This window comes from Cyprinus carpio, chromosome B17 (assembly GCF_018340385.1).
Source record: "Cyprinus carpio isolate SPL01 chromosome B17, ASM1834038v1, whole genome shotgun sequence".
Taxonomy (NCBI): Eukaryota; Metazoa; Chordata; class Actinopteri; order Cypriniformes; family Cyprinidae; genus Cyprinus; species Cyprinus carpio.
This window is the reverse complement of record NC_056613.1, coordinates 25431280-25444875: the sequence shown is the minus strand read 5'-3', so window position 1 is coordinate 25444875 and position 13596 is coordinate 25431280. Positions and strand designations below refer to the sequence as shown.

Genomic DNA, 13596 nt, shown 5'->3' with positions numbered 1-13596 from the left:
ATCGAGAATTCGATTAGAACTGCAAATACACATAAAAAGTGTTACTCTACAAACATGGTGGATATGCGATATTGACGGACAGGTAGAGAAAGGGGTTTGAGTGATAATCAATAGCAACAACACTGTGATCTTTCATAAAAATATGTCTGGTCATTAACTTTCAAATGCATTATTATGCAAACACAGGAGGAGAGTTCTCAACATGATTCACCCGTGACTGGCAAATCAACATGCCTCTTAATTTCTCTCAGATAATATAGGAAATCAGATTAAACAAAATAGATGATGTTAACTGTGACAAGATGACTGACAGGGCAGTTTAAATCATGACAGAATGCACACTACGCAGACTGATCGTGTATGACATCAAATACCGCAAAAGTGTCTGGAAAGCATATGGAGATGTCTGCTCCCTATACTGTAGCTCTAGTGATACTGTAATGTCATACACAGATTGGTCTGCGCACAGTGCGCAGTGCAAATTCAGGTTTTATATCACATCACTGTCCACACCCACTTCACTAAGTCACTTAAAGGGGTCCTATTATGCTTTTACAAAGTCTTGATTTTGTTTTGGGGGTGTACTAGAACATGCTCTCATACTAGGTTGTTCGAAAAACACATTATTTTTTCACCTATTTTACATTATTACAACACCTCTCTCCCCAGTCTGGCATGAACAGCTCATATAGTTCCTGTATCAAATGAAGGCCCGCCTTCTGAAATACAAAATGTGCTGTGATTGGTTAGCTGGGCCAGTTTGTGTTGTGATTGGCACTACTCGACGGCTGTTCGGGAAATGTCACGTCCCTTGCCATAGCCGCCTGCCAGCTTCTGTGTAAATATTGCACCAAAATCAAATACATTTGAGCGCGATTTAAACCCGGATGATTGTAATCACTCTAAATTTGTCTGCCTTAGGAAAGCTAGCGTGTCTCCCACATAACCAGGTCTTGTCCCATTCGTCAATATTTGTGATATCACAAATCCCGGAAAATATATGTTGTAGTCCAAACAAATCGTTCGGTTCATGACTTTGAGCTTTGTAAATTTGCAGATTTTTTTTATGCTCAAACAGCAATATTACAGACTAATTAAAGTTGAAAAAGTGAAAAGCATAATAGCACCCTTTAACAGTTGAAACCTGGCCACACCAATAAATAGAAAATGCAAATAGAACCCATTCCAATTGCTAGATGCTGTCTACAATGGATGATACATATGACCATTTAGTTTCTGACACATGCTTGAGCTACTGTTGACAACAGGACAAACAGAAGAGTAAAGGAAGTTTTGCTTTCACTTGTCCTGTTTAAACAGCATGTTTGCATCAAAAACAAGGAGGAGGCATCAGGAACAACTGCGTAGATTATTTTTAACATCTTATTGGAGGGTTATAAGTTTGTTTGGAACATTTGTGGCCCTGGACCACAAAACCAGTCTTAAGTGTCAATTTTTCAAAATTGAGATTTATACATAATCTGAAAGCTGAATAAATAAGCTTTCCATTGATGTATGGTTTGTTAGGATATTTGGCCGAGATACAACTATTTGAAAATCTGGAATCTGAGGGTCCAAATGAAGTTCTTAGCAATGCATATTACTAATCAAAAATTAAGTGTGAATATATTTACAGTAGGAAATTTACAAAATATCTTCATGGAACATGATCTTTACTTAATTTCCTAATGATTTTTGGCATAAAAGAAAAATCGATAATTTTGACAAATATACCCCAGTGACTTAAGACTGCTTTTGTGCTCCAGGCTCACATTTGATTTGCAGATTGTTTTGCAAACGAAGCACAGTGCAATAATATATGTAGCGGCGCATAAAGAACAATCCAAAGACAGCTAAGGAGCTGAGTGGAGGAATAACTTTCGTGACGCGTTTCCTTAAAAGCTTAACTGTTGTTTTATTTGTACAGGTTTGTACAGGCTTGTACGGTCAACAAAATATGTGCTCCAGCACTCACCCCTATTCTTCCCTTCCTCCCGCACACACCCCAGAGGTGTTTTTAACCCCACTTAATGAATGACACTCCCATAAACATTAGGTCACATGATATTCCCATTACATGGCTCCTACAATATATATATATATATATATATATAAATATATATATATATATATATATATATATATATACACATACAAAATATTAAAATTCTTTTTCAGGGTTAATGTACAGTTTAAAGTCATATGATGCGATTTCAAGGTTTCCTTTCTCTTTGGAGTGTTACAAGCTCTTGGTGCATAAAGAAGATCTGTGAAGTTGCAAAGACTAAAGTCTCAAATCCAAAGAGATATTCTTTAAAGTTAAGACTCGTCAACGCCCTCCTAAAACGCCTCATTTAAACACGCCCCCTCATGTCTACATCACAGTGTGGGAAGATTTGTATAATGACACCTAAATGTTCACGCAAAGAAAGAGAGTGTAACCTTTGATTCTCGCTGTTGCCGGTGGCGCCATGTTGTGGAGACGCTGTTTTGTAGTGAAAGAGAAGCTACTTTGTTCTTCCAAAAGAGGACACAACTAGAAATCAGTGTTTAAGTTGTATTTACAACACTGTTCCAGAACAATTCAACCCAAATATTCAGATGTGTGCAGCACATTTTATGGAGGACTGTTTCCTGATCCTGGGAGAGAAGACTACAATGCCGGCTGTTCTGACTCACAGTCTTTAAGTACGTTTACATATGTAAAGTTTTTTCCACTGATGATTCAAACGTGAGTTTTGAGCAGTGTAGAGCAGCGGTTCTCGATTCCAGTCCTCGCGCCCCACTGCTCAGACGTTTGTTCTATTCGAATGTAAGTGCCCTGCGAAGTGGACATCACAGGATATTCTGCCAATAATTCCAGTTCGAAGCGAACATATATGTTCCATTCAAAGTGTACTGATGTGTGCGAGACGTGAATTTAAATTTTATTTATTTATAGAGGTATATGATGTCACACTTGTCCGTGTGTGAAGAGGTTGTGCAGTGCAAATCTGTTAATTTACTTGAAAGTGAAAAGTGAAAGTGAGGTAAACTTCAACAGATTTCCCCTCCTCAGGGAGTAGGGAGCAATGAACACTGTGTAGGGACCATGTAAACGGGAACACAGTCCATGCACGGAGATCAATTCTAACAAGCTGATTATCTGAATCAGGTGTGTTAAAAAAGAGAGATGTGCAAAATATGCAGAGCTGGGGGTAGCTAGCACTACAAAAAAAAACCTACGCAGTAGAGTAGCGTTTGTTGTTTGTTGTTTCTCCGATCACAAATGCAGACATGGTTTTATATTTACGCGATGCAATGCAACGCAACGCAAAAAAACACAGTATAAGTCATTATAATCCATAATTATGTCCCCACTGGATGAAACAAATGGCTCATTTGTAATGGGTTTTATTGTTTTTGTCTTGTCTCGCCGGTGTTCTGACTGGGACACACATCACAGTATGGTAAGGGGCATAACATTTCCATCACATGGTTGAGGTATTCGGCCAATCACAAAGCACTGGATAGCTGGCCAATCAGAGCACACCTCACTTTTCAGACCGATGAGCTTTGTAAAAAACTACACGTTTCAGAAAGGCTGGGCACAGAGGAGAAACAATAATGTACAGTATGTGGTAAATAATGTGTTTTTTGAACCTTAAACTGCATAAATACATTTCATTACACCAAATACACCAAATAATGTTCTTTTTAGCAACGTCATATGACCCCTTTAAAGTTGGCCTGAAATGAAAATTCAGCTATTATATTTTGTAAATGCATATTAAAAAAAATTTTTGTGAACGATTCATCAATGTTTGTTTCTTTTTTTTTTCTTTTGGACCTTATAATGTTCTCATAAACATCATAAAACTCGATCTTCCAGTGAAAATGGCACATTTCTCTCTGCTGAAGTATACTTCTCAAACATTCAGTCTGCTTAAACTCTGGGCCTCCATAATCGACCACAAGTTTGTGTAACCCTGGTTAAATAAGTTTTACAAATATTATTTATTTGTATGTTGCTTGGATATAATATGATTTTTTCATACATGTGAAACTCTGCATAAAATACATCTATATAAATATATGTATATTTGATTGGAGTTTAGAAATGAGTAACAACAAATCAGAGCGCTGGGTTGTTGGCCCCGCCTCCTTGCTTACTGATCGCGTTGCTCAGATCACGTTGGAAGGCAGATGCAGAGTGACGGAGAGATGTTATCTGACGCGAGAGCGTAAAAATATAGAAACATATGTTCCTTAAACTGTTAAAAGTTCACAAAAACCAATAAATCAGAGGGTAACCACACGATATTGGATGATCCAGTGTGATTGTGCCGATCGGGCATTTCAGAGGTTACAATTTGACTCGGTGAGTTTACCAGTTTACCAGTGTTATAATTAGACTTAAAAACGAATGACAACACATTGAATGTGATAGTGGTTTATTTGTTTATTGCATACGAGACAAAATTGTGTTATATTGTGATGTTTTATTGGTTGGATTGTTTATTTGCAGTGTGGTTGTCTCAGGCCGCGTGGTGTATTAAGTGTTCATCACTGACGCCATTTTGAGCGCGCGTGCCTGTAAAAAAAAAAAAAGAGAAAGACGTGAATGAACAGGTAATTGAATATAATGTCATTTACTATGATGATGGTATTCATGTATGTATTGTATTTACTTTCTGTGTTATGTAATTAATTGTAACGCATTATTGATATGCAATATTGAATGCATATTCTGGTCTGTGATCAGGCCAGGGTTTTTTTTTTTACAGGCACGCGCGCTCAAAATGGCGTCAGTGATGAACACTTAATACACCACGCGGCCTGAGACAACCACACTGCAAATAAACAATCCAACCAATAAAACATCACAATATAACACAATTTTGTCTCGTATGCAATAAACAAATAAACCACTATCACATTCAATGTGTTGTCATTCGTTTTTAAGTCTAATTATAACACTGGTAAACTGGTAAACTCACCGAGTCAAATTGTAACCTCTGAAATGCCCGATCGGCACAATCACACTGGATCATCCAATATCGTGTGGTTACCCTCTGATTTATTTGGTTTTTGTGAACTTTTAACAGTTTAAGGAACATATGTTTCTATTTTTACGCTCTCGCGTCAGATAACATTTCTCCGTCACTCTGCATCTGCCTTCCAACATGATCTGAGGAACGCGATCAGTAAGCAAGGAGGCGGGGCCAACAACCCAGCGCTCTGATTTGTTGCTACTCATTTCTAAACTCCAATCAAATATACATATATTTATATAGATGTATTTTATGCAGAGTTTCACATGTATGAAAAATCATATTATATCCAAGCAACATACAAATAAATAATATTTGTAAAACTTATTTAACCAGGGTTACATTTGCATCTATTTTTTTGAGTACAACGACCAAATTCAAAAATCCACTCAACACTGGAGTACAGAACCAAGACCCCGTCCAACATTTTTTTCTTTTTTCTTTAGGTTCTTTAGGTAAAGAAGTCTTTAGGTTCATAGAGTTTCTGGCTGTGTTCAGAAAGAAGAAATTAGTCCTACAATCCAAGCAACTGTACCTGTTGGGGGATTCGAGAAAGTCAGGCCTTCCAGATTCCCGTGTGTTGACCTGCTTGTGTGCGCCACCTTTAGTTTGAAAGGATATTACATGCTGTTCTTGAATTACAACATTTCCTCTCAACTCTTGATGCGTGCTGTTAGTGTGATCTGAAATATGTAGAAGATTAGAAGTATAATTCTTAAAATGGGCTAATCGAAAAAAAAAAAAGTCAAGTCACATCAATAAATCTGCTTAATCACAATGTACAATTGCAGTTAATTGAGCAGAAAAATTCAAACCTGAAAGATCTTGATGTCTTGGTGCAGAGTCATCTTCTTCCTCATCCTCACCTCCAGAGTTCATGTATTGTGAGGAATCTCTTGGATCAGTGTTATCTGAGGAAGGACTGCGGGTCGGACACCTCTCTAATGACACAATGTCTGCAGGCTCCTTTGCGGTCACAGATCGAAAGGACACTTCGGCTTCTTTCAGGATCATGTGAGGTGAGTTTAGTCTATGCTGCTCTCCTGTACTCTGAAAGACGTCCCAATCAGACTCCATCTGCTTTTCATGCACGTCACTCAAATGTCTGCCCTCAAGAAAATCACCTGAGTTTAGAATGTCATCAGATGAAATGGCAGTGCCACTGGCTTTTGAAAGATGGGAGTGCATACAAAGGCCACTTTGTAGAGGAGAGAGTGAAGGATGATTAGGTATCAGCTCTGTCTGAGATGGTGAACGTGTGGTTGTGACGCCATCATTTCTTGATGAGCCGTTGGAGGTTTGGTGACCTGTGAAGATGACAGCACTCTGTGATGATCCCTGTGTGCTGGGAAGCTGCAACCTGCTCGGGAGCTGTGCAAGTCAAACAATATATATGGAAGATGTAAGTAGTGGATGACAGGAGTTAATGGCAATTCACGCAAAAAAAAAAAAAAAAAAAAAATTCTCATTTACTTACCTTCATGTTGTCCCAAACTAAAACTACAACCAAAACTTTAAATAGAACATTAACCGAAATACATACATACATATTAAAAAAAAAAAAAAAAACTGACTAGTTGCCAACTTATTTTTGTTTAGTTTAAGTTGAAGTACTGAAAATAACTAAAACTAAATAAGCTAATTTGAAAACTAATACTTTAGAAAATATTAGGGGAAAAAACTAATAAAAATGAAGGAGAAATACATTGCTAAAACTTTCACTACAATAATATATATATATATATATATATATATATATATATATATATATATATATATATATATATATATATATATATATATATATATATATATATACTTTTGTAGTTTTTGTTAATATTTGGATTAAAAAAAAAAAATATATATATATATATATATATATATATATATATATATATATATATATATATATATATATATATATATATATATATATATATATATAAAATTGGTATATATTTTTTTTAATCCAAATATTAACAAAAACTACAAGTATATAAATGAGTGTAAAATAGAACTGTTTCTAAACCTGTATGATTTTCTTTTTTCACACAACATATTAAAGGTGGTTTATAGCAACCGGTTATAATTTGGAATACTGCATGCTTTTTTTTCATGGTGCTTTTCATCATTTTTTAATCCTTAGCATCATTCCCTATTTGCTTCCACTGTATATTGTGAAAATTCCAACATCTCCTTTTATTTACAACAGTGAAAAGAAAGTCATACGGGTTTGGAAAAACACAAAGGTGAAAGAATTTTCATTTTGGGGTAAGCTAACATTTTGAGGGGAATCAACTATTTGGGTCATCTCCTTTTGAATATCCATGGGAAGAGTTTGTTAATATTTTGACAAATGTAAAAAAGTTAAATATTTTTCAAATATATCTGTAAAAATGTGATATACTACATGTCTATACTCATGAAAATGAAAGGAAGTAAAACTGCAGAAAACAAAAAAGGCATGTCAAGTACACTGAGTCAAGAGGTTTAAAAAGTGCTAAAATTAATTGGGTGGTCAAGGATACCTTATTGCCAGCAAGTGGGAGCTACATTTCTGATATGTCATTCACTCATTGCTTTACTTCCACTAGTCCTTGGCCCCAAAACTCAACCCTGACAATCAGGTTACATTGGTTTCTTTTCAAATAAGCTTTAATCCAAAACATTTCAAAGTATCATTTTTTGTGGCTTTTTACAGACTGACTAGGATTTCTTTTGGTCAAGGTTAGATTTTCTTCCAACTGTCTATTCAGCTGAGTGCACTGAGATCAGTGTCTTAACTTTTAATCTTATTAACAATCCGATGCTCCTAAACTCTGTTTTATGACAGAAATACCGCACTATGGAGGAAGAATGGTGGATGGGTAAAAGAAAAAAATTCACCACATAAAAAAAAAAAAAAAAAACATGGCTTCTGTTTCTTTTCTGATAAGGGTCTTAAATACCAACCCGTTAGCTGCTTAATAACATCCACTGTAAACCACGCAGTCTGTCTGGCAGATCCAGTGTAGAAGTAAAAAAAAAAAAAAAAAGAAAGAAAGGAAAAAAGAAATGGAGTGAGAGGAAAAGTTAATTTCTTGGCTGAGTGATTCCATCGCTAGCTGCAGGGCAAAGTAGAAAGTGTTTCGCTAAAGTAGCAATTGATTCTTCTATCAATCTGCGGCACGCGCCTGCTCTTCCAAGGAATATATTAAATATGAAAATCATATCCCGTTATCATGGCTTCCCAGCTTTCAGGCTGGTAAGCTCCCCTTAATGAATGCTGCAGCCTCGGGGACATGCACGCAGCCAGTGGTGGCGCCTATGCATAATGGAGTGATTCCTCCCATCTCTGCTCATTACAATATCGGCAGGCCGGAGGGAGGGGGTGGGATTTGGGAGAGGGGATGCGGCACAGTCACAAGTGACTGCTCTAGACGGAATGCTCTAAGTCATTATGAGCTGTCTTCCACATTTCATCCGAGAGAGCTCGAGTCGCTTGAAGAGAGGGAAAGCTACAGCCACGGGCTTGAACTACACCGTCAGTGCGGGCAAAGCAGCTAGGATTAGACACCTGCGGCACTACAGATACGACGAGAAAAATGAACAGCCTCACGACCGCCACCGAGCAATCTACATAACAGCGACTTTTATTCGAGGGACTGACAGAAAGAGTTTGGATGCATATTGTTTTAGCTGTCACACACGACATGAAATAAACACTGCAGACAAAACTGACACACGGTCAGTTGGATTGCATTAGCAGCCAGAGGCTTCCGCAATACTCTTTCCTTTACTCTTTTCCATTCTTTTTTTTCTTTCTCGTTTTAAATAGCCTTTTAAAAATGCGTAATATCATTTTGTTTTAAGAATGTGATACTTCTTTGTTAAACCAAAGCAGCCATTTGAAGTCATTTGAGCAAAACAGTAATTACTTCAAGCACTTTCCAATTTGCTTTTGATTAGAAATTAATTGTGGCCTTTGAACACTGATACCCCATATAAACTGTCAAAAGTGTCTCCTGAAGAGGGAGGCTGAGCTGAATAATGGTTGTGGTATTTTTCTCTACAACTCTCAACTCTCTTCTTTTGAAAAAACGACACACTTCCATTGGATCCCATCACAGCACTGCAGTTTTATCAAAGGCACACAGATAGCTTTGTAAATTCCCCACTGAACTGTAATTTCCATAGATGACACGATAATTTTCTCTTACCTCGTCCGCTTCTGATTCCCCCCTGCTCCCCATTTTCTTCCCGTCTTTCTTCAATCTGGTAATATGATTCTTGTACTCCAACTGAAATGAATTCAAGTCAAATCATTACTAACATAGATCATTTTTAACAATGCAAACAACAATAATATTTTCTTATAACCCTAGTTCTTAAAAAAAAACATGCATGTACACAGGAAATTACAATTTACTCAAATCTATAATCTCCTTTTTTCATTAAATATTACAAACAAAGCAGCGGAGGAGAAAAAATTTTTATGTCCCTAAACGTAGCACTAATCAGTGTGTGTGTATTCCTTTGTGAGTGCCCTTAATAGTGCCTGCCAAGGCTCTTAATCAGTTTGGCGAGTTAACCAGTGGCGGAGATGAGGGCACTGGGATTACCTCCAACCTCCCACTTCATTCTCGTAAGACAATGTCTGCACTCCCAAAAGGGACCAGAGTAACAAACGGTTTACACCCCTTTTAGACGTGATAACACAGCTACAAGCAGAAAAATCTTAGCACTGTTAAAATCTGGGTGGGGAAGAAAAAACGTCAGCGAGGGAAAGGGAAAGAGTGTTTTAGAATTAAATGCGATGTTTTGAGGTCATGGTGTAAATTTGAGCAATTAAGTAATAAGGATCAATTTACTGTAATAAAAATCAAAGTGATACTCCTCGACTTGACAGCTAAATTAGCAGGTATCTTTTCCTACTGCAATTCAAAGCATCCATTTCAGCAACAAAACAAAATACAACAAACACATATGCACACATACACACACACAGAAAGTAGGAAAACCAGTTCTTTTCACAAAAAGGCAAATTCAGAGGCACTTCACTATCTGAATACAGGGCGATTAATTTGTGGTGGTGTAATTAAACAATTTGTCTAATTTGATATTAAGCTGTGGAGCACTGTTCAGTTTTAAGTGACAATCTGACGGAGCTGTTGTTTTCTTTTTCTCATTTGTGTGCAGTGATAAATGAGTGCTGGAGTGTTTACGATTGTTCCCAAACAACAATAAGTGTGAATGTTTAAACACTGGAAGACAATTAGACAGACAATTACAGGATTATAGCAATGGTCTAATTGAGGCTCAGAATATATGTCTGGAAAAAAAAAAAATCAGTGCCTCAAAAGATTCTCTTAGTTTTGGGAAATACAAATCAAATATTCAGACTACACTAAAATTTTTGCTCCCGAGCAGCTGTCATTTGGGTCACTGCATATCATGGTAAGTATAACACACAAGACTTCACATTTCACTTCACGTCTACAATCAGAACAACACAAACAAATAAAATAACAACCAAAAGACAGGCAGGGCTGCCAAAGCGACAGTTTGATTTGATGTATTTGCTCTAAACCAAATCAAACGCACATCTTCAATGATAAAAACTGTGAAACGACGATACACACAGAGTACTGTTTTAAGAAGCGCATATGATGAATATTGGGACAGATGAAGCTGCCCAAGGTTGTTACCCTCTTTTGAAGCAGCCTGCTACAATCAATGGAGAATTCTTTCATTTTTGATGCCAAGTTCTCCACATTCCCAAGAAGCTCAAGGTTGCGTGTCTTTGCTTGCTGCTCTCTCTCACGCAGCTCCTTGTAATAGCAGCGCATCTTGGCACACTTCAACTTAGTCCTGTGAGCAGGAGACAGACATGAAACGGACAGCTTCTCTCTCTCTTTTAAGAAAAGGCTGCACTGACTTTATCTATATTATTTATGGAAATAAATACAGAGACCTGTTACAAATAGGTCAAACATTACTATAAATAGGTTAATGCTGGCTTATTAGTATAACTAATTGCTTGTCACTGTGCATAGTACAAGACAAACTAAAACACTGCATATTTGTCAAGAGCCACTTTACAGTAGTACTAATGGATTCTCCACAGCTAAGATGGCGTTTTGTGACTAGCAAAGGGCGAAAATGGATAATGATGGCTGAAATTTTAAAATGAATGATAAATGCTGGTCTACTAACCTCTAACATACCCTTGACCGTCACGGCCTCATATCAAAATTCTTTATTTTTATAAATGCATTTAATTGAGCCGTCATAAAAACAAAATGTTCTCAAGCACTTAAACAGAGAGAGATGACAGAGTAAGTATCACAGAATCATTAATGAGTGCGTAGTCTACTTATTTGTCCTGAAATAAACATTTTTATCGGAGAATGCCTATTATATCAGTGAAACAGTAAAACAATTGCAGTAGTGTCACCACAATAAAGACTCATTAAAATAATAATAATAAAAATACATAGGATAAAGGATAAAAATGACAAATAATTACTCAAAGTAATAAACTGAAAGCACATTATAATAGCACAGTGAAAGATGATAGACATTTCTTTTCTGCCCTGAATACAGTCCTATATAGCAATGCACATCAAAACATGTGTTGTTAGCTACATGAGGTGAAATCCATATTCATCGAGCTATCTGCCTTTTGTTTTATTTACAATTGTTTTATTTTTATGGATTCTATATGGATGCTGGTGTAGGATAATATAAATCATTATATATTTTATATAATTGTATTTGTTTCGTGATAAGATATTTACAAGTAATATTTTTGTAAGGTTCTAATGTTTTTATACTTACAATCTTTCCTCTGATTTTAAGTAGGCAAACAGTTTTCCTTCCAGCTCATGTCTCCATCTCTCCCTAAACACAGAAACAAAAGAATCTTAATACACCTGCAGCTTTCAGAGTTCATGTGTAGCATTTAAACATTTCTTATTAAATACATATCTTAAATAGATCTTATTACATATATAGTTTAAACAGATTACATTTATTACATATATACATACATGTATACTGTTTAACCAGATTAACCAGCGGTACCAAATATACTAACTTTATAATACAGTATAACTTTATATTTCTCACAAAAAGAAAGCGACCCGATATAGTGATGCAGACAGTATACAAATCTGTCATCCTGAGAAGCAATAATCTATGAAGGCGAATGCTAATTTTTGAAAATGCTTAATACTGAACAAAAAGACAGCTAAGCAAACATCTGACATACTAGTTGAGCTCACTACCACACAAAGATGATTAATAAATTATTTGTTATTTTAAACGCTATAATGAGTAGTTCAGCGCACTCCCACTAGTTATCGCTCTCGTCTCACCGACCTCGACAGCTACATTCCGGGGGGAGGTGAAATTTACTGCGCTGCCTCATTCAAGGCCCACTTAAATTTCCTAATGTTTAATTCTAGACAATACAGCATCTATCGAAATATCGTAAAAAAAAGAAAACATTTGTACACCATGCTCTTACCGTTCGTGCATGCTCTTTTGAATATTCCCAATCTGGTCGAAATACTCGGTGTTGCAGTAAGCCATAGCTGTTTTTTTTTTTCGTTCTTCTCCTCGGTGTGGCAGGGCGCGTTGTTTACAGTGGTTGCCAAACTCACCGTTACCCAGGAGACCGCGCGAGCTAGTTGACTGAAGGGCGCGAAAATTTCTCCCAGGCGCTGATAGACAGATTCTACATAAGGAACAACGCGGATGGAGCAGGAGTGAAAAGGTACAAATGACGCTTTTTTTACTTCAAACCTACACATTAACCCGACATAAAAAGTACAACCCCCACATTTTACCTAAGAATATGAATATTTATTAATATTTAATACGAGACGAAACATACAAATGAAACAAAATCTTACACAAGAAGATACAAATGTATCCAGTGCCTTTTTAAAAAGTATTGGGATGTAACGTGAAGTTATATTATAATGAATTAAAAATGCTTTTGGGTGAGGGTGCTTCAAAATAATCAAAGACCATTCAGAAGGCAACTCAGTAAATGTTGTAGGTGTTCATACAGACCTACATTTTATTTGAAACCCCCCATTTCCAAATTTTCCTGATTATTGTAGTTGGGCTGCAGTATGATCTTCATATTCAGTATTATTGAAGTATAATGAATGAAATAGTATATATGACTACATGCACCAGAAAATGTCATTGCTTTTGGCTAAACAAAAATGACAGATGAACCCACGGACATTAGCTGTAGTGTTTTTTCTTCTGCCAGTTATAATTGGTTATATTATAGTTGATAATTTGCTTTATATGCATTGACTTTATGACCAAAAGTACTTTGCTTTCATCCTGTCTGTTACAGGCTGAGGCTGTCATGAGGTCAATTTGTAAATAAGAATGAATGAGAAAAAAAACAATTGTGGTTAACATTCCTTGGTTAGTAGTGTTGATAACAAGTTTGAGGTCTGACTGTGTGTAATTTGTAAAAAACAACAACAAAAAAAACTTAGTTATTTTATCAATGGCAATTTGGCATAAAATAGAAATTCACCCTATTTTCGAAATG

General features: G+C 36.3%; 1 protein-coding gene and 1 long non-coding RNA gene across 6 annotated transcripts in view; one reads left to right on the top strand and one right to left on the bottom strand.

The window, feature by feature from the left end:
* LOC109091154 (centrosomal protein kizuna) overlaps nt 1-12774 on the bottom strand; it is a 38337-nt gene extending 25563 nt beyond the window's left edge. For 2 of the 5 annotated variants that reach the window (XM_042742924.1, XM_042742926.1), the window contains exons 1-6: nt 12544-12774; nt 11853-11915; nt 10721-10883; nt 9233-9313; nt 5849-6404; nt 5569-5716 (exon numbers count right to left, since the gene is read on the bottom strand). In XM_042742924.1, the coding sequence (XP_042598858.1) occupies nt 5569-5716; nt 5849-6404; nt 9233-9313; nt 10721-10883; nt 11853-11915; nt 12544-12608 (1076 nt within the window). In that variant the 5' untranslated portion in view covers nt 12609-12774. The remainder of the gene's footprint in view (nt 1-5568; nt 5717-5848; nt 6405-9232; nt 9314-10720; nt 10884-11852; nt 11916-12543) is intronic. The other 3 variants (XR_006156896.1, XM_042742925.1, XM_042742927.1) reach the window with 3 other exon arrangements.
* Nucleotides 4276-4773, top strand: LOC109086183. The gene is made up of 3 exons (XR_006156897.1): nt 4276-4360; nt 4508-4611; nt 4745-4773. It is a non-coding gene; the product is annotated as an uncharacterized LOC109086183 (long non-coding RNA).
* Nucleotides 12775-13596: the final 822 nt, after the last annotated feature.